This window comes from Emys orbicularis, chromosome 9, assembly GCF_028017835.1.
Source record: "Emys orbicularis isolate rEmyOrb1 chromosome 9, rEmyOrb1.hap1, whole genome shotgun sequence".
Lineage (NCBI taxonomy): Eukaryota > Metazoa > Chordata > Testudines > Emydidae > Emys > Emys orbicularis.
Window position 1 is genome coordinate 85,755,140 of NC_088691.1, and position 22,145 is coordinate 85,777,284.

Here is a 22,145-nt window from a genome sequence, read left to right on the forward strand (position 1 = left end):
AGAACAGCTACTAACAGGGATTTTATAGCTAACTGGCTGGCTGGGTGTCCATAAAAGGGAGTTACATGTCCCCTCTTCATTAATCACACCTGTGATTAAATCGACAGATCTACAGAAAAACTATCACAGAAATCTAACCCTAAATATCTGCTCCCCAGTGGGTATTTGGAGACTACTCTAACTTTAGTGACAGGGTTTTTCACTCCTGTTAGCGCTTCAGAATCAACACTACTAATCAAATTAAACTCTGGCTCACGCATCAGAGATTTTAGCAAAATTCCAGTTCCTGCTCTGCCACTAGATATAACTGAGTGAGGACAATGGAGCTGCACAAGTAACTGAGAGCAGAATTTGGCATGCAAAGCTTTAACATTTCTTTACTGTTTGTGAAGCACAAAACAGAAAGAACCCAGCTTAGGTGTCAGATGCGAGGCTGAGTTTTTACAGATGCAACAGTCTGAAAAAACCATCTCTTTCTATTTATGAGCCGAGGCCAAGCTTTTCCAAAATAGATGCCTATGGACTTAAATCCTTAATTCATCCTGATTTTCAGGAATGAAGTGTACCTAGTAACTCCTGTTTAAGTCCATGAGTGCTCACAATTATTAGGCCACTTATTTAGGTGTCTGCATATGGCTCTAGGAACCTAACGATATGCACCCATTTTGAGAAGTTTGGTTTGAGCCAATTTGAGCCACAATTCACTGACACAAAAAGGGTGTTATTTTCAAAAGCACCAATGTGAATTTAGAGCACGAATCCAATGGGAGTTGTGCTCCTAAGTGACTTCAGTGCTTCTGAAAGTTCCACACAAGTGTGGAACTCTTCAACACCATTTCTACAGAGCAAAACTGTATTTAAACTAAACAAGGGCTTAAGCCTGCTAACACATGATGCTGCAGCAGCCGGGGCTTCCACCCCCTCAAAGTTCTTTTGCTTTACTAAAGCTATCTCAGTTGCTATTTGCACCCTCCACCTCGCCGCCTCCTCTTACCATCATGCAACCTTCACTTTGCTTCCTCTTCCCTTCTTTTGGCTGCTCAGTTCCATTCTCCTCCTTTTAATTCCTCATACCTCTCAACTCACTTGCTTATCTGTGTTATGTCTGCACTAAAGTTTTAAGCTCTTCCCAAAAATAATTTCTCTTTTATAGCCTGTAAAGTGCCTAGCACACATTAGGTCAGACAAGTAATATTTGTCACACCATCCAATATTTCCACTTTTGTCATTTGAAGGCATTCTCTACTATGTCTATCAAAAGGCCATATAGTAAATAAGTTTCCACTGTATGTCAAGGAAGTCTTGCCTGATATTACCTTTGGTAGCCCTGGCAGCATCACCAAGAATCCACAAAGATAGGAAGAAAATGTGGTGCTTTTTTGTTCTTGGAGATGACCAAGCTAGCCTAAATCAGGGGTGTTTAATCTGCCTCCTCTTTGACCTGTACAGCTAGCTTTCATGAACAATGAACCCCACACTTTGATATTTGTTTAAGTTAGTTCTGCTAATTGTTTGATCTTTGGGTAGGAAAGCTTAATGGTTAATGACGTGGATTAAGATGTAATGCAGAAATTTGCATCCCTGAAACTGTTTATTGGAGAACACAGTTTCTCCAATGGTTGAAGCTTGCCCTTCTAGCCTTACTCGGTAAGTTTGTTCTGAGAGCGAGGTTTTCCTTGAGCTACTTCTCTACAAAAACTTGACTACTCTTCTTCTCTACTGTAAGAACTACAGTAATATTTTGTCTCTCTCATTCGCACACAGGATTCTCTCCAGTAACCATGGAGTTCCCTTAACTACTAGCTTTCAGCAATGCCAACATCCCTATTATGAAGATAGTGGACACATGTTCAGCAATCTAATTTATTCTATTCATGTGGTTTCTCTCCATACATGGGGAGTTCCTTGCACACACATGCTGCAGCCCCTGACACTTTTCCTTTATTCTTATTTCAAATGCACTTAACTTCCATTTACTGATCACTTCAATTTCCCTTTTTCACCCTACTATCACCTTCATTAATTGGTGCAATTCCCATCAGTGATGAAGCATGCCACTCAACCAAACCGGCACAGAGAAGGATTTCACTCTTAATTGTATACTTTTTAAAACTGGTGGTGAAATGCACTGACATCACCTTCTTTGGGTCTATTTCCTTTTAAAAAGGCCTTTAAATGGATCGTACTCATCACCTTTATTTCCTTACTTGTGCTGAGGACACCCTTCCCCCAGTGCTGCTGCAGTCACTCTCAGAACTGTCTGCAGCCTCTGGGAAGCTGGTCTGCTAGATCCTTTGGGGGCGGCAAGCAGAAGCTACTGCTGAGGATCATTGCCTGCTCCTCCAGAATATTTACTGAGCCCACAATACATCAGCAACAGATAGAGAGAATGGAGGGGACTACCTCTGGGAGCTCTGGGAGACCCAAGCTGTAGCTGGTTTACATTGTTAGCCCCTTGGTGGATTAGCCTTCAATAGACTTTCCTCCTCCTTTATACTGATCAGTAAAAGGACAGAAACTAAGTCAAGCCTTTCAAGTCCTTCCTTCATCTCCCTACCCCCCAAGATCCTTGTTGCCTCAGGGAGGGAGGCACCAAATCCCCTACCCCGAGAAGGAAGTAAAGGGTTTTTGTGGGGAAGAGATATCTAAGGGTATGTCTACACTACGAGGGTAGTTCGATTTCACTTAAATCGAATATGTGGAATCGATATTGCAAAGTCGAACGTGTGTGTCCACACTAAGGACAGTAATTCGACTTTGTGAGTCCACACTAACGGGGAAAGCGTCGACATTGGAAGCGGTGCACTGTGGGCAGCTATCCCACAGTTCCCGCAGTCCCCGCTGCCCATTGGAATTCTGGGTCGAGCCGCCAATGCCTTCTGGGTAAAAAAAGTGTCGAGGGTGCTTTTGGGTAATTGTCGTCATCCGTCCGTCACTACCGCCCTCCCTCCCTCCCTGAAAGCGCCGGCGGGAAATCAGTTCGCGCACTTTTCTGGTTAGTGACAGCGCGGACGCCACAGCACTGCGAGCATGGATCCCGCTGCGACCATCGCTGCAGTTGTGGCCGTTGTCAACGCCTTGCAGCTTATCATCCACCTTTACCAGAGGCAGATGCAGATAAACCAGGCGAGGAGGCTACGGCACCGCGGTGAGGGCCTGAAGTCTGAGAGTAGCACAGGCCTGTCAGAAAGCACGGGTCCCAGCGCCGAGGACATCACGGTGACAATGGGTCATGTGGATGTTGTGGAACGGCGATTCTGGGCACGGGAAACAAGCACGGACTGGTGGGACCGCATAGTGCTGCAGGTCTGGGATGAATCCCAGTGGCTGCGAAACTTTCGCATGTGGAAGGGGACTTTCATTGTGAGTTGCTGTCCCCTGCCCTGAAGCGCAATGACACCCGGATGCGAGCAGCCCTGACTGTCCAGAAGCGAGTGGCCATAGCCCTCTGGAAGCTTGCAACGCCAGACAGCTACCGGTCAGTTGCGAACCACTTTGGCGTGGGCAAATCTACCGTGGGGGTTGTTGTGATGCAAGTAGCCAACGCAATCGTTAAGGTACTGCTCTCAAAGGTAGTGACCCTGGGAAACGTGGAGGTCATCATAGATGGCTTCGCCGCGATGGGATTCCCAAACTGTGGTGGGGCTATAGATGGAACTCACATCCCTATCCTGGGACCGGAGCACCAGGCCAGCCAGTACATCAACCGAAAGGGCTACTTTTCAATGGTGCTGCAAGCACTGGTGGACCATCAGGGACGTTTTACAAACATCAACGTCGGATGGCCGGGCAAGGTTCATGACGCTCGCGTCTTCAGGAACTCTGGTCTGTTTAGACGGCTGCAGGAAGGTATTTACTTCCCGGACCACAAAATAACTCTTGGGGATGTGGAGATGCCTACAGTGATCCTTGGGGACCCAGCCTACCCGCTAATGCCCTGGCTCATGAAGCCCTATACTGGCGCCCTGGACACTGAAAAAGAACTGTTCAACTACCGGCTGAGCAAGTGCAGAATGGTGGTGGAGTGTGCTTTTGGCCGTCTCAAGGGGAGATGGAGAAGCTTACTGACTCGCTGTGATCTCAGCGAAACCAATATCCCCATTGTTATAGCAGCTTGCTGTGTGCTCCACAATCTCTGTGAGAACAAGGGGGAGACCTTTATGGCGGGGTGGGAGGTTGAGGCAAATAGCCTGGCTTCTGATTACGCCCAGCCAGACAGCCGGGCGATTAGAAGAGCCCAGCGGGACGCGCTGTGCATCCGGGAGGCTTTGAAAGCTAGGTTCCAGAGTGAGCACGGTTACCAGTGACTTTTCAGTTTGTGTACAGAGAAGCTGAACCTGCCCCCGTTTCTTTACCCAGTTAATGTTGACTATCCTCTCCAGTTACATACCCCCTTCACCCCCTTCTAAAAAAATAAAATCAGTTTTATTTTCTTAATGAACACCGTTGTCTTTATTACTGTTTTCGCGGGAATGTTTTAAACCTGGGACGCAGACTGTGGTGGGGAGCGGGTGTAGTGTACTGATGCAAATGATGCTTCTAAACTCCAGGAATGACAGGATTCGCAGTGGTGGACTGGTTGTTTCAACGGAGCCTGCCAGCCCTCCTGAGCGGGACTGCGTGTATGTGGGGGCTATGTGACTTTATGGCAGGGGGAGGAGGGTTACAGATCCCCTGCTGCGTGGCTCTGTGATCCAGGAAAAGGACCACTGCATAAGATCTGTAACTGCCCTCCCCCGCCACAAAGTCACAGAGCAACCCCCCCCCCCCAACAAAACATGAAAACCACCTCCCAGAATGACCAGGGTAACTAGTCACTGCACTGTGTATGTGCCCTCCTGCTGGACCTGCCCCCGCCTCTGTACCCTGCTAAAGGTGACTGTCCTGTCCAATTACCAAGCCCCTTCCCCCTCTTCAGACAGACTCTCCTCCAAAAGAACATGATGGAAACAGTAATGAACAGAAATGTATTTTTTATTAACAACCACACATGAAACTGGGGGGTGAAACTTGGACGGGGGCTTGGGTGAGGCGGGAAGGAAAGGACTTTTCAAATTTTGGGGAATGACAGCCTTCTGGTGCTTGAGCAGTCTGCAGGGGTGGAGTGAGAGTTTTCACAGACTCTGCCGCCCCTCCTTCTTTGGACTTTGGGCGAGGGGGGTATGGGACTTGGTGGAGGGGGAGGGCGGTTACTGATAGACTGCAGCGGGACTCTGTCCAAATAAATCTGTTAGTCTTTAAGGTGCCACCAGACTCCTTGTTGTTTTTGTAGATACAGACTAACACGGCTACCCCCTGATACTTAAAGGGGCAATGCGCATCTCTCTCTCTCTCACACACACAGTGTATCTCTCTGTCTGCCATGCTGTCTCCCCACCCTCCATTTGTGCTGTCTTGTAGAGTGTGAGGCTACATTAACAACGTGTTAACCCTTGAGGGCTCAGCCAATTGCTAGTTCATCATTTAGCAGTAAGGCATTCCCTGGGAAATATCCCACCCTCTGACTTCACCACCTCAACCAAGCTTCACAATCATCATCGCTGTGTACCAGTATTAAATTGTTTGTTTAAAACTTACACACACACACACATACTCTGTGTGTTTATGTACATTATATATATATTATATAAATAAATAAATAAATAAATAAATAAATAAATAAATAAATAAAATGAATAGTATTTTGTCTGGTGAAAAAAATTTCCCTGGAACCTAACCCCCTCTATTTACATTAATTCTCATGGGGAAATTGGATTCGCTTAACATCGTTTTGCTTAAAGTCGCATTTTTCAGGAACATAACTACAACGTTAAGCGAGGAGTTACTGTAGTCAAGTATCATCTGCACATTAAAAGTACTGGTAGCATGAGTCCATGATATTGCACATCCTGAGAGGTCTCATGCAGATATTTAGAGAGGAAAGAATATTGTGTATTATGGGGAGCCACAAAATAGAGGGGCCTGCTTGGTTATAAGCAAGTGTCCTTCATGACTCCAAGGGATCCAAGCACCTACCCTATTGTGATCCAGCAAAGACATCCAGCACTGTTTCTCATCTGAGGCCATAAGATTCATCAGAATTAGCAGGGCCTTTGCTATATCATGTTCTGCCCTAAAAAATTATTGTGAAGGATATGCAATGGTGATGGAGGACAAGTGATGCTGGAGCTTAGATGCCACCACTTTCTTGATTAACTTGCCAAGAAAAGAAATGCTGAGTAGTTTAAGAGGTGCTCATGAATTTAGTTTCAAGGATTCTAATAACAACTGTGTCTTATTTTCAGCTCTCTCTCTCTCATCTGGAGGGCCCTACCAAATTCACAGTCCATTTTGGTCAATTTCACATTCATGGGATTTTAAAAATAGCAAATTTCATGATTTCAGCTATTTAAATCTCAAATTTCACAGTGTTGTAATTGTTGGGGTCCTGACTCAAAAAGGAGTTGTGTGTGTGTGTGTGGGGGGGAGGTGGTTGCAAGGCTATTATAGGGGGGTTGCAGTGCTGCTACCCTTACTTTTGCGCTGCTGCTGGTATTGCCTTCAGAGCTGGGCAGCTGGAGAGCAGCGACTGCTGGCCGGGAGACCAGCCCTGAAGGCAGAGTTGCCGCCAGCAGCAGAGCAGAAGTAAGGATGGTCTGGTATGGTATTGCCACCCTTACTTATGCAATGCTGCCTGCAGAGCTGGGCCCTAAGTCAGCAGCTGCCACTCTCCAGCCGCCCTGCTCTGAAGGCAGCAGCACAGAACTAAGGGTGGCATAGTATAGTATTACCACCCTTACTTCTGCGCTGCTGCCGGCAGGGTGCTGCCTTCAGAGCTGGGCGCCTGGCCAACAGCCACCGCTCTCCGGCCACCCAGCTCTGAAGGCAGTGCACAAGTAAGGGTGGCAATACTGCGACCCCCCTAAAATAACCTAGTGAACCCCCAGCAACTCCCTTTTGCGTCAGGACCCCCAATTTGAGAAACGCTGGTCTCCTCTGTGAAATCTGTATAGTACAGGATAAAAGCACATAAAAGACCAGATTTCATGGTCCGTGACGTGTTTTTCATGGCCATGAATTTTGTATGGCCCTATTCATCTGTGTTTTAATCATAATGGGTTTTAGGATATGCCCTTTCCTGCTGTTCAGCAACATGGTTTTAAAACAGCTGGCTATGAAGGAAGACTTCTTTAAGAGATGTATACGCCACCTGCCAATAAAGCTTTTAAATCTCTTTGGAGAAGCCAATGCAGGTCAAGGCCAGCCTCTTAAGAAGTTGCTGGTACTCTGCATGCATTTTCATTTGATTCTTCTTTCATGGTGTTATAAATTGAAAATGCTGTTTAGTTTATCTGAAACAGCTATAAGAATTCCCAGTCTAGTTCAGAAACAAGTTTACATTAACTTATGTTTAAGAATTTGTAAGCTTCAATCCAAGCAACTAAAAAAAAATAAAAAGGAAAGAACGATTATAATGAAGTCTTCAGGTGCACTCTGCATATTCTCCCAGTGAAGTAATTCAAAGACTGATGCTTGAGTAAAGCTGGTTTTGAAGACAACCCATGTAGAACTCTGCAACCACATCCAGCATGCAAACTGCCATCTTGAAGTAATTCTCAAACAACTATTTTATATTCAAGCAGACCATCAAGCATTTCTTGGGAGGCAGCAGGAAATAGAAAGTGCTTCTGTCCCAGAGCTTTAAAAACATCTTTTTTAAAGGTAATAATGATATTATTCCAATGCACTATCGTCTTTGGCTCTTCCATGCAATGTTCATCCAAAGGGGATTCAATCACTCTGAATGGTCTGCTATTTCTTCCAATATCACAGCTGTAATTAGTAGCTTTGAGACAAGTTCTATTCAGTAGCCATGTAGTTCACTTATTCATACAAATAAGATGTTTTAACAATCATTTTCAATGTTACGTAGCAATCCCATCTTGATTATGAGGAACTGAACTGTATTAAGTTAGCTACATGTTGACTTCATTTGTATTAAAAACACATCTTTTTGCACTGTTTTGTTTTCTCCCTATTGCATATAAGACTCTTGCAAAAGTCAACATTTAGAACACTTATTTACCTCTCTTCCAAAAGGAGAAATTAACATGCCCATATTTGTTTATAAACTTAAGTAGCATCTTATGTTAGCATTTCTTTTTAGAAGACAAGCAACATTAAAGGCCACACAGTTCTGGGAATACTGACACTCCATCAATTGCTACTGCAAAACATTCAGACGGAAAACAAAATACTGAGCCAAGCCCTGAGTCATGATGAGTATAGGCACATGCCAACAAACTGATGGCCAGCAGTGGGAGCACAGAGCAGACGTTAGCTTTCCTGATTCTGGACACTGGCACACTGGAAATGCTGCTCCCTAGGCCTTCCATGCAGGGACGTAGCCAAAGCGTCTGGGGCATGGTCTGCAAGTTGACAAATGTTCCCTGACTCAGTAATGGCTGCTATGCCAACACTCCCTTCTGCCCTCGACTATTCTGTCTCTTTGTTGAAATATAATGATAGTATGGCAAGCTTGCTAGTAGCCTATGTACAGGTGCATGTTAAACGCAGCTTACAATAGCACACATATCCACTTATGGAGGAAGAGAGGGTAGCTACACCACTTTTCATGCTCTTGACAGAATGCGGTCCATCGTTTTTGTCACAGTTCAGTGCCAGTTGCACCTTAGATCTTTCCCTTGTCTCTGCACCCCTCCCCCACATATTAGGCCTCTTGTCGTCATCTGTCCTGGGACAGAGCCTTATGTTTCTCTCCCATTCTTAGGGAGTGTCTCTATGCTGTCCTGCTGTAGGACTAACGGGAGGGGGGGGGGGGCTAAATATCAGTGCGTACCAAAGTAACTCCCCTATGTGGATGCTGCAGTCACAAACTAAAGCATTCCTAGTTCACGTTAATATAGCCCTGTTTGAAGAGGATTACATTAATGCAAACTAGGAACCTGTTAGTTTGCACCCACAGCATCCACCTGGGGGAGTTACTGCGCAGCACTTCAGTAGGCACTGCTATTCACACCAACATGTGTGCCAACTGTGATTACTCAGCGTCTGATGAGGTTTGACACCTTTTGGTGTTGTGACCACTAGTGAAAATAGCTCTCTCAAAACAAATAGTTTAATCCCAGCAGTAGGAACACTGCATAACAAAAGAAAAGGGTTTTAACAAAACCATCTTACCTAAGGTTTAGGTGAGCCTAGTTTCCCAGGCTCCAGAGGTGGGGGTTTCAGTCCTTTTGCCTCTCTTCCACACACACCCTGAGCCCCACTTCAGGGTTGTGCTTTTATCCCTCCTAAAGTTCTTTGTTACAGTTTCTGCCTGGGCCCATCACATCATCCCTGTACCAAGCCAGGACGTTGAAATCAGCATGTTCAGAGTAAACTTCAAAAAGCAAATGACACCTCCGTGGTCCATTCAGTGAATGGTGCTGTCTTGAAACTATTGACTACTTTCCTGCCTGCCTGGAATTAACCCCTTGTAATCAATACAGCAAACGAGACAACAACAGTCAAACAGATGAAACTATTCATAAAACATTTCAAGGATCTCCCACATCCCTCACAGTTTTGTTCAATTTCCTATAAAAAGACCTTTTTAAAAAAACTAGAGAGAAACCAGAGGGTTTTTATGTCAAATTATAACATTTTAATCAAAATTCAGGTCTAAAAATCATATCTTACTCCAAAAAAATTTCCACTCACTAAGATTCCATGCAACATGCACAGAACCTTGAATTTATATTTTACATAACATTTAATCATTACCAGTTATCCCAATACAATTACCTCACTGGTTTGGGAGAAGAGATTTAGGCAATTTTAGTTTAGTGATCCATCTAGATTACCTGCAAATTAACATCCTCATTTAAATGCACGGTTTTTGTATTTTGTTTAGTTTTTTTTTTTTTAATGGTACGTGACCTCGGATGGATCAGAGAACTACATTATGGGATATGCACTTTCACTTATCAGAAGAAATGCTTTAATGCCTTCCAGCAGTTTTATAACTGGTAGAAAATGAAAAAGTAAAGAAATGTATTTCATTAAAAAGTTTATTGGTTGAACGCAGCACTTACAGACAGTCTCTGCTATTAAAAACAGAATTTTATTAAATTAATGTTTATCCCTAAGGGGGATTTTGTTTAAAAAAAAAAAAAAAAAGATTTGCCAAGATTAATGATGACTAGAAAATTTGCAAGGAACAACAGAAATTTTAACATTGAAAGTAAATGCAAATAAATGTTCATTTCTCCAGGGGAGCTTTGAGGTTTGCCGACACGAGGTGCAGTGGATAATTGCATTGTGGTTTAGCAGTTACAACACGTACTTTGATTGTCTGGCTGGAGATGTCAGCTGCTCACACAGCTGTGAATCAGACAAGGTCGGAGATGATGAGAGCTGGCAATGTTTCAGCATCATAATAATCAATTTGTATCATCAGCAGTATGATTGGTACTCCATGCTGTCATGCAGCTCTCTCACTGAAGTTCATTAAGGCTCCCAGGAAGAATAATTATGCTGCTGCTTCTTCACCCTGCCCCACTTCATTGTATTACCTGACAATCCTGGGGCTTCTCTACTCAGTTAGAGGCTTTGTCCCACCTGAGCACCTCTCAGCCTTGAGCTACTTTCCTAGAATAAAAATTCATTGTTTCATAGAAAATTCAATCAGAATATTTTATGGCCTCTATTATTCTAGACCTGTAAGGGTGTAATACCAGTCATTACAAGTATTTGTTTTATTTCATGGACTAATTGAACAGATAGACAGTCTGCAATAGCACCATCTATACAGGTCTAAAAAGAGTTGTGCCATTTTACAATGCATTATGGTATAATGGACAGCTTACAAACTGCTATTAAAAAGCATAAAACATTTCAAGGATCTCCCACATCCCTCACAGTTTTGTTCAATGTCCTATAAAAAGACCTTTTTTTAAAAAAAAAATAGAGAGAATCCAGAGGGTTTTTATCTCTCTCTCTACTCTGTTCATTCAAAAACTAAATTATTTGCTAATATTCTGATAACTTGCAGGAAAATTTAAGTTTTCTATACTGTACTTTTCTGATCAAGTCTTTACATTTGACAGTAAGCATTAAAATCCTTTAACAACAACAATCTAAAGGATGTGAAAATCAGAAGGGTGCTCATATAGCGTACTCAGGACATTCGATCAAAGGGCTTGAAAAATCTGCTCAGAGAATAGGAGAAGCCTTCTCTGGCAAGCGTGGGGGCATAAATCATCAGTGTTAGAAATCTTAAAAATGAAAGTTTTTAAATTTGTTAAAGTTATTACTTAGCCTTTCTAGATGCAAAGGATCTTCCTAACAAGAACCAATGTAAACTGATGATACAATGCTGCCTTCCTACAGCTGCAGTGCCTCTACTGGTACACAGGTTTACCAGTCAGTTGAGTGAAATTAACAGGACATTGGTCAGTTTCACTAGTGGCTATTTAGACCCTTATGGGAAGCAATGAGACTGTTAAGAATCATGTCAATTTCCTGTTGCTGTTTGAGCTTTGAGTGAAGCAGAAGACTGGAGTGATTTATGGAGGAGTAAAAGCAACTACAAAAAGGCTGGGGGGAAACATGAATTGAGTAGAAGAGAACCATCTGTCTTGTAACATCCAGGAAACACTGGAAGAGGGAGAAAAAATAAAGCTTCTTCTCTTACCCAACAGTTAGAAGCAGAACACTCGAGCCCTGCGCGGCACTAATTTTTTAATCCCCCTCCCATCCTGCTCCACAATACCCACTCCCACCCGCTTCTGCATTGTTTCTTGCATTTTTATCCTGTTCCCACCCACAAAAACCTTAGATCCCGCAAATCCTGCAAAAGAGAGAGAGAGAGAGAGAGAGAGAGAGAGAGCGCTTCACCTTGCCACTAAAAATAAATAGGGTCTGTTATATAAACGGACTTCAGACAATTTTTACCACTAAAAGAATAAAACAAATCTTGCTTAAACCTTGTTATAATACACATCAAATTTCTTTCTATCCCATGCTTAAATTTAAGTATTTAAATCTTTCTTTAAAAACAAATGGCTGAAATTCTATTTATGACAAACTGAGAAGAGATTTAGTGTTTTCCTGCAAATTACCAGAGTCTGGGGTATTTTTGCCCATCCAATCCCACCCACAACAAAGTACATTTTACCTGCTCCGGCTGTTATCCCAGTCCCACTGCAGGGCTCTACAGAACACCACTTCTACAAGCCACAGGCTGGTTTGAAAAGTCAAATCTCCAGAGTCCAGAAAATTTCAGTTATTCATTTTAACTGAATAAGAAAGTGTCAAAATCTCTCAAGCAAATACTACACAGATAGTCATAAAGAAGTACTGAAGAGATGTGAACCAAGATAAAGCTAGAGTGCCTTGTGGTGTCACCAAAACCTTAAGTCACGTAAGTACACACCTCTAGCTTCTTGAATTATATTTTATCTACTATGCTTGAAGGAGGACAGTTTGTTAATCATTTCTGTTCCTCTGGTCTACTACATTACTGAACTATGATTGCATTTGTCAAAAGAGAAATAGAAAAAGAGTTCTACTGTAAACAGACAAAGTTTAAAGTGATCTGAACTGCTGCATTAACGCCATCACAATTCCAATACCCAATCATCATTTCTACTCCAGTCCCTTTAAGGCTTATCTGGACTGGGAAAATGAGTAGTAGGGTTAACCATGACCAGATAACATATTTCTACCACTAGGTGCCAAGTGTTTTAAAACATATTACTGTAATTTATGTTAACTAACATATTAGAACACCATTCATTTCCCAGTGTAGACGAGCCCTTGGCATGGATTTAACTAAAAGCGTGTGTTTAAACTGATTTAGTTAAACCAATGCAAGTCCCTGTATGGACACACTTATCTGTTTAAAATCATTTATCCCAGTTTGGCTTGCACCATAACTTTACCAGTGCAAACTAAACAGATAAGCCAGGTTTAAAAATGAAATACATACGGTTTTGACCAGTTTAACTAAACTGGCTTAAATATCATACCTTTAGCATAACTGCAGTAAGCTTGTGTATACAGCAGGTCTTAATTAGAATGATATAAGAGTTATTTTGCAATGTGGGAAGTGTAGCTCTCTGACATCATACCCGTGAGCTAAGACTGTTTTACTATCCAACAATAGATTTCAGAGGAGTAGCCGTGCTAGTCTGTATCAGTAAAAACAATGAGGAGTCCTTGTGGCACCTTAGAGACTAACAGATTTATTTGGGCATAAGCTTTCATGGGCTATAACCCACTTCATCAGATGCATGGAGTGGAAAATACAGTAAGCAAGTATAAATAACGAGAAACTGCAGAATTGGAATTAATTTTCAAACTTTACACCATCAAATTAGGCCTGAATAAAGGCTGGGAGTGGCTGGATCACTACAAAAAATAATTTTTCCACTGTTGATACTCACACCTTCTTGTCAACTGTTGAGAATGGGCCACATCCACCCTAACTGAATTGGCCTCGTTAGCACTGACCCCCCCACACACACACACTTGGTAAGGCAACTCCCATCTTTTCATGTGTTGTATATTTATACCTGCTTACTGTATTTTCCACTTCATGCATCTGATGAAGTGGGTTATAGCCCACAAAAGCTTATGCCCAAATAATTATGTTAGTCTCTAAGGTGTCACAAGGACTCCACGTTGTTTTTATCCAACAATAAAATTTTTGCTATATTTCATTTTATTTTGGGGGGCAGTTCTTTGGGCCAATAGAGATCTGAGACTCATGTATCAACATAACCCCCTCACTGTACATATTTATTCAAAACACTAAATGCTTTGCAAAGGATCCCAGATTGAAAAGTGAAGTAAATTACTATAAAAGGAAAACCATTAGTAACCCTACCAATTCCTTGTGCTTATATGAACTCTGATTGACTTGGAGAATGTACATTAAAAATGATATATAGTGTTATCTGGCAAATAAAAAAAATTAAAGCTCATTTCATTTATTTCCTTCAGACATAATTTAAGTTAAAATTCTTCTAAAATGCAAGAGTAAAGTCTGCAAATAGGAACCTTTAATGTCAATTAATCAAATCAGCCCAAGATGAGCTAATTTTTTTTTTTTTTTAAATGCTAGTGATGAAACTTTATCTTCAGTCTTACAGGAAATAGACAATTACCTCTGTGTCAGGTAAAAAGTTTTGACAAGCTCTGTGTTCAATAGATACCAGTAAAGGCAAAACAACTGATCAGCCTGTTTTCTTCCTTATAATACACTACACCAAAAGCTCTAATTATCACTGGGGTTCTCAAACTGGGGGTCGGGACCCCTCAGGGGGTTGCAAGGTTATTACGTGGGGGGTCGCAAGCTGTCAGCCTCCACCCCAAGCCCCGCTTTGCCTCCAGCATTTATAATGGAGTTACATATATAAAAACTTGTTTTTAATTTGGGGGGGGGGTCGCACTCAGAGGCTTGCTATGTCAAAGGGGTCACCAGTACAAAAGTTTGAGTACCACTGAATTATCAGGATAAAAACTAATACTGGGGGGGGGGGGTTCGTCAAAAAGGCAAAAGCGACCATTATTTTCCTTCCAGCAGTCAGCCATCATCTCTAGTTGGTTTAGTGGGCTCAGAATTTAAGAAAGTTTTTACAATATTTGCAAAAGGCTGGAAGGGCAGGGTGACCTACATACAGTACATTCCTGACAACATTAGTAAGGACTCTACACTGCTGGCCACTGCTCTCCCACCCCCACCCCCCACTTTATATATTGCAGCACCAACTAAGTTAATCAATTATCAGCATCTCCCACTGATTACTTAGGACATTAATTTCTAGATCTTCTGGCACAAAAGGGCGTACTGAGTGGTTTGCAAGTATTTTAAATAAGCCATTAACTGTTTATTTGGTGAATGCCTTCCGCCCTCTCCCCTTCGCAAGACCCCAAAAGAGTTGAAAAGAATATTCAACATTCTTAGCATTTAAACAGGCCAATATGACATCACTTACAAAATGCTCCTTTTACCCTAGTTATTGGGAGCATCCAGTATGTAACTACTTATTGAATTTTTTTAAGTTTTCCTTCCCATATTGTTAAGAAAAGCCAACTATATACAATACAGCTATAAATTTATCAATGTTAAAGTCTGACTAAACATCCCTTCCTCTTTCAGCTGGTCTGTTTTTATTCTTATGGTTTGCTATAATACCATTTAACTAGTTTTCTATTCCTCATACTCTTCCAGCCTATATAGCACCTAAATTTCTTTTTTAAAATGCTTAAACAGCCTCTCAGGCCTTCTTTATATCCTAAAGAAACTAAAAAAGGCACCAACCAGTTTTTTACCCCCATTTGTAGATCACCTTTAAGAGAACTGTCCAAAGTCACACCATAAAGTGTCAGACAAACTGATTCCATATCTTCTTCTGCCCAGTTATCTACCCTAACCATTAAAACACACACACTGTAAGAGTACTCCATATTGCTCTTCAAGAAATAGTCAAATCAATTTTTACCCAAAGAAAGTTTGCACTACACACGATATTATAATGTATCAAGTTTTATTCCCCAAAGTAATTTTCCTTTTAACTTTTATAACTGCAGTAGCTAACCAGACCCTTAACTAGAACATATGCCACTAATATTTATTCTTGATTGTCTACTTATTGTGTAGGCAGCCATCAAAATTCGCAGTGGGTGGCTACTGACCATTCAGACTAAAGATTGCCTCTCTTGTCTTGTAATCCCCACACTACTAACAGAATTACTTATGCAAAACTAACAATATTAAAACACTTACAATGTTCACAAATTAACATTATCCAGCAATTAATATTACTTAGCTGATGCTTCTCTATCCTTCACCTGATGTGGCAACAGATAATGGTAGGGAAGAATTAATTTAGCATTTTATATTTGCAGTGCTCTTTGTTAAGAAAAGCAAAATCTGCCTCATGTATTGTTCCATATATAACTCAGGGATTGCCATTCACTTGTCCTTTGCATGCAAGACGAGAGGTTTTATAGAAGCTACTTAGCCCAAAAAAAAAAAAAAATTAAGTCATTATGAAAGCTTTATTACATGTTTAGGCACAGTATTCCAAGGAGCCATTAACCTTGTTTTAGACTCCCCAGATATCGAGGGGAAAAAATTAAACGTAAGACTCAAAAATGAGACAAATATTTTGCATGCAGTAGAAGCAAGCATTGTGCTACTCTGTTCAAATCAACAAGGCATATGTAGATAAAATTAACTGTTATGCAAACACAGTGTTTAATGTAATGCACACAGGCCAGGCACTTCATGCTCTGATAACTTATTTTCTTTTATGCAACACCACAAAAACAGAAAACCATTTATGTATGAAGCACTTAGACACTTGCTTTTTAAGAAAAGTAGAAAATCTGTATTTTAAGACATTAGCTTGAGTGAAGTTTGGCAAGATCTATTAAAGCCCTCAAAATTAGAGCTTTTTATTTTAAACACCACCTTAGACTGTCAATCAAGTAGAATAAATTCTCAGAGGCACCAGCAGCAGGTGGATATTAGTATAGAAGGTAAATGAGGTTTGCAGAGATATAAAGTTATTTGTTGAATATATCACATGTATATAGTGTTAGAATCTGAGGTTAGACCTATGTCTATTAAGAGTGAAAGTACTTGTATTAATATTTTTGTAATTTAACTGCACTTTCTAATCTTACATTATTAAGTATCTTCAGCTTTAGAAACAAGTGCTTAGATTTCCTCTAGCACCTCCCATCCCCACAGAGGAGAGGGGCAGAACATATCTATGATGCAATTGAACGAGAGACAGTCGCTATTGTGTACTATGCCAAGGGCAAAATGCTTGTACTATGCATTTGTCTACATTGGGCTTTTTAAATCAAATTCAGTGTTGTTCCAGACACAGTTTGACTGGCTAGTGCAGTAGTTCTCAAACTTTTGTACTGGTGACCCCTTTCACATAGGAAGCCCTGAGTGCAACCCCCCCTTATAAATTAAAAACACTTTTTTATATATTTAACACCATTATAAATGCTGGAGGCAAAGGAGGGTTTGGGATGGAGACTGACAGCTTGCAACTCCCCAGTTTGAGAACCCCTGGGCTAGTGTATACAAGGAAAATTGTTTAGAGTTTTCAAAAAAACAATTTAAAACTTAGATTTCTACTCCACGTTCTGTTTTCAGACATGGCTCAGAGGGCAGAGCAGTTCAGAGGTGATCTTTATCAGGTTTGTGGACGGCAGGGCAGGTATGAATTTGTGCTCTATACAAATTAACTGCCACTCCTTGGAGGATGACTAAGAAACTAGCACTGCCATGCACCGGTCCTTCCAATCCAAGAGAAAAATATGGTATTGGTCATAACCAAGTATAAAAACCTGACAAAAGCCTTTAATAACCAAAGTGTTAATAGGTTATTACGGCGGTGACAAAATCCTAACCACGGCAAGACAATAGTAATGCAGACTTCAGATTGTCTGAAGCAAGATAAAGGCAATTTTCTCCCATCTGTCCAATGCATGGGGTTTAGAAACAGCACATTTAGGTTTAGAAGGGCAGCAGCTGCTGTCCTTGTGTGCTCCCTGAGTGCCTGATCTCTGTCAGAGCTTTTCCTGGAAGACACCTTGTCTGCTTGATATGTGAGAGCAGCTGAAGGAAATCCAAAGCAGTCATGCCACAGCACAGAAACACACAAACAAACAGACTCTTCAGCTGGCGAGAAGAAATTTTAACTTGTATCTCTTCTCCAACTCCTCCAAAAAACTCCTACCCTAATCAAACACATGTACAGATAACAGGGCTGAACCTAGGATATCATAAAGGGAACTTCCTTCTAAATTTCCTTTCCACTCTGAAAAATAAGCCACAGTTACAAGAACTTGCTCTTTGTGTGCAACGCAAACAGCTAAAGGGCAGCTTTGTATTCCTAGATAGGGAAAAAAAGCTAAAGAAGGTTTTCACAGCCACTGTTTGAGATAAAGATGCATCTCATCAAGTAATAATATAAGCCACAGAAAACAATGTGAAAAAAAGGAAAAACTTCCTTGGCTGGGAAATCAAAAGTTTAGCACCAGCAAGCAGAAAATTTTAGTGGCAACCAGGAATTTCCCTGGCTTTCCCCTCAAAAGGAGAAACAAATCATTATCAGGAGAGATGTAAGAGATGAAGAGAAGCTCCGTGGGCTTCTCTTGCCTTGACCAAGAGGGTGGGTTACTGAGGGAGATAAAGCTTCTTCCTATGTATGAAAACTTGGGGTTGTTCATATTAATTCTTTAAAAAAAAAAGTTTATTTTGTGTAATCTCCCCCTAGACTAACCCCTGTTGCTGAGCCCAGTCCCTCACAGAATGAGGAGCCCAGGCCACATCATTCCCTAACAAAAGATTATCCAGGCAGTCTGTATTAATTATTCTGCAAGGCAGAATCCACCTCCTGGAGCTTTTACTGACCAAACAATTCCCTGTTGTAAAGCATGTCAATGCACAGATTCTCCCCGCTTCCTCCAAGAGCTCTGATGCTGGAGGACAAGGGAGACCCAAGACTTAGCCCTGCTCCCGAGCCTAGGAACTCTCTGTTGGAATTAAAAAATAAATAAAAAAAGAAAGATGTGAACACCCAGCCCAAAAGAACCCTCAGAAATGGAGACTCATCTATTCATTCCCCCTTGTGAGCATTAATCACCCCACAAACTTGCCTCTCCTCCGTGCCCATCAAATATTCCGAAGATAGAGGGATGGGTCCTGTTGATAAGGTCCGTGATCACTTCAAACCTGTCCTCCATGTGGTCCCTCCGCCCTTGGATGGAGTAGACAGCCACGTTGTGGCTCTTGAACTCCCAGGTCTTGGAGAACTCCGCATCCAGCACATCCAGCCCACCGAACCTGTCATTCTGCATGATCTCAGCCACCTTGCCCTTCACCATCTTCACAGCATCCCTGCTGGACTTGACGATGGTTTTCACCTCATCTGTGTGGAAGAAGTAACTCCAGAGGGCCAGGCTGATGCACAGCAGGAACAGGGTCTCTGGTCTTAGCAAGAAGTAACGCATGATCCGGCCCAGCAGAGACAGCAAAGTCATTGTATCCTCTATCATTTATTATAGAGACAGTGTATCTCCCACACCATGCACCACGCACCCCGATGGCTGGGATGGGTCTAAGACACGGCAGCAAATCAATGCATGCTGTGCTAATGCAAGCCCAGTGAGGGCAGGGCTAGCCGCAGCCTCTTGCTCCTGCTGCTGCTTCCAGTGGGCTCACTCACTCAGACGGCTGGGATGGGTTTGATGCAAGGTAGAGATCAGCGCATGTTGGTGCTACAAAGTAACCCAACCAGGGCAGGGTTGGTTAGCCGCCACCTCCTCTTGCTGCTGCTTCAGCCAGCTCCCACAGGGACAGATCTGATGTGAGATAGCAAAGACCAATGTACGCTCTGTTAGTGCAACCAACTAAGGGCAGGGTTATTCTGATGCTACAGCGGGATGTACACGGCCCGATGACACAATGCTCTGCTATTGCAAGGCAAGGTCAGGTTCCTCCGGCGGCCGCTGCTTCAGGGGTCTCACACAGGGACGGCTGCTGCCAGCTTGGATGCAGGGCAGGATCTACTAATGCAAATCCAAAGGGCAACCTACCCCGCTCCAGCTTCAGTGGGGGCCACCCTGCCCGGTGGCTAGGACCGAGGCAGCGCAAGGCAGCAGAGAACAGCGCACAATGCAAACCCGACAGCAGCGGGGCTCCGGCTCCGCTAGTAAAGGCAAAGCCAGGGACCGGGTCCCACTTGCGCAGCCCCCCGGCTGCTGCCCGCCTGGAGCTCACGGGGGCACCGGCTCCCTCAGGCCTGGGAGGCTCGGGCGCACACCCCGTTCTCCCGCCTCACCCCTGCCCGGCCCCGGCGCCAGCGGTCCGGCTGCAGCAGCGATGGCATCGGTAGGGCCGCGCGCAGGTACCAACCTGCCTCTCGTGCCCCCACCCACGTCTTGCGCCTGTCCCTCCCCCGGCCGGGGCGGGGCTCAGCCGCCTCCTCCCCTCCAGAGCCCCAGAGGGAACCAGCCGCCTACAAGCCCCAGCAGCCTGTGCGCTTCCGCCTCGCTTGTGATTGGCAGGAACCAGCTCAAAGGCTGCTGGGGCCTGTAGTCTGGAGAGCAGGCTAGACGAGGGCTGAAGACTCCTGGCCCCGGCCTAGCAGCGAGCTGGACCCTGGACAAGGACTGAAAACGCCCGGCCCGGCCTAGACAGGGTCTGTGCGCTGAGGGGTGGGTGACTTGGCCGACCATGGGCTGGGCACAAAACAGGAATTGGGTTGGAGAGGGAATGAAGGTTTCCACATCTGTTCCCAGTCGGGTCGGAAGGAAATCCAGACCTTGCACTTTTTCTTGTGAAAAGAAGGAGTGAGAGAGAGTCCAGCCCAGGGCAGCCAGGGCTTCTGGCATTCAACTCACCTGGGATGGGTTCACATCTCTCACTGCCTGCTTCAGAGCAGGGACTTCAGCCTCTATCTTCCCTATGCAGAAATGTTGACCTTGGGGTGGTCTGGTCCCTTTCTGATCAGAAATTCCATCCTAGGCCTGAGAAATCTACGCAGAGGAAATTTCATCAAAACTGTGAAAAGTTTTGATTTCAACTAATTGAGGTTTTCAGATGAAAAAAATTGGGGTTGAAAAATTCCCACCCAGCTCTCGTTCCTTCCAGCCTCCCATCTGCAACTCCTTTATCAGACAGGGAAAGGTGTCAGGCCTGGCAGTAGGCTTTGCAAGGGTCTATTGAGCTAAGGCTGGGTTCCCCATCCCTCCAGGGCCCCACACATCGCCTTTATTTTGGAGGATCTTATCCATACCTTCATTCCACCCAAAGTTGATGTTCCTTCACTTTTGCTATTGAAAACTCTTTACATTAGAAGTAAAGAATCAAACGAAGGTTATAGAACGTTATTAATGTTACAAGAAGGAATCAACATTCTGAATATCTTAATTAAGCTTTTCGAAAGGGTGGGAAAAAATTGGAAAAAATAACCCCAACCTATACATACAATATGATGGGGGCTAATTTAGCTGCAACAAGTCAGGAAAAAGATCTTGGAGTCATCGTGGATAGTTCTCTGAAGATGTCCATGCAGTGTGCAGAGGCAGTCAAAAAAGCAAACAGGATGTTAGGGATCATTAAAAAGGGGATAGAGAATAAGACTGAGAATATATTATTGCCCTTATATAAATCGATGGTACGCCCACATCTCGAATACTGCGTACAGATGTGGTCTCCTCATCTCAAAAAAGATATACTGGCATTAGAAAAGGTTCAGAAAAGGGCAACTAAAATGATTAGGGGTTTGGAATGGGTCCCATATGAGGAGAGATTAAAGAGGCTAGGAACTCTTCAGCTTGGAAAAGAGGAGACTAAGGGGGGATATGATAGAGTTATATAAAATCATGAGTGATGTGGAGAAAGTGGATAAGGAAAAGTTATTTACTTATTCCCATAATACAAGAACTAGGGGTCACCAAATGAAATTAATAGGCAGCAGGTTTAAAACAAATACAAGGAAGTTCTTCTTCACGCAGCGCACAGTCAACTTGTGGAACTCCTTACCTGAGGAGGTTGTGAAGGCTAGGACTATAACAGCGTTTAAAAGAGAACTGGATAAATTCATGGTGGTTAAGTCCATTAATGGCTATTAGCCAGGATGAGCAAGGAATGGTGTCCCTAGCCTCTGTTTGTCAGAGGATGGAGATGGATGGCAGGAGAGAGCTCACTTGATCATTGCCTGTTAGGTCCACTCCCTCTGGGGCACCTGGCATTGGCCACTGTCGGTAGACAGGATACTGGGCTAGATGGACCTTTGGTCTGACCCGGTACGGCCGTTCTTATGTTCGGGGCTCCTTCCTTTGGATCTTTGTTACAGATTTGGGCCTTGGCAGGTTGAGTGAATCTCATAATGTGGGAGGTGGGAATGGTTTCACAATGCTTGTGAAGACGGCCAGTATAAAGGCTACAACACATTTCCTGGTGACTAAAATACACATCCAGCGTATAAAAGAGGCACTCTCAGAAGAAATGAAGTAAATGAATAAGCTGTTTAGGTTTTAATCTTCAGGCTTTGTCAAACAGCACTGACTCTAGTGCTAAGATTTTGGTATAATACCTTAGTTAAGAGAAGGAAATGAGTGTT

General features: G+C 43.1%; 1 protein-coding gene across 1 annotated transcript in view; it reads right to left on the reverse strand.

The window, feature by feature from the left end:
* Positions 1 to 19,238, reverse strand: part of PPM1L (protein phosphatase, Mg2+/Mn2+ dependent 1L) — a 188,036-nt gene extending 168,798 nt beyond the window's left edge. Inside the window, exon 1 of the mRNA XM_065410522.1 lies at positions 18,676 to 19,238. Within this exon, the coding sequence (XP_065266594.1) occupies positions 18,676 to 19,074 (399 nt within the window). The 5' untranslated portion in view covers positions 19,075 to 19,238. The remainder of the gene's footprint in view (positions 1 to 18,675) is intronic.
* Between the last annotated feature and the right edge of the window lie 2,907 nt (positions 19,239 to 22,145).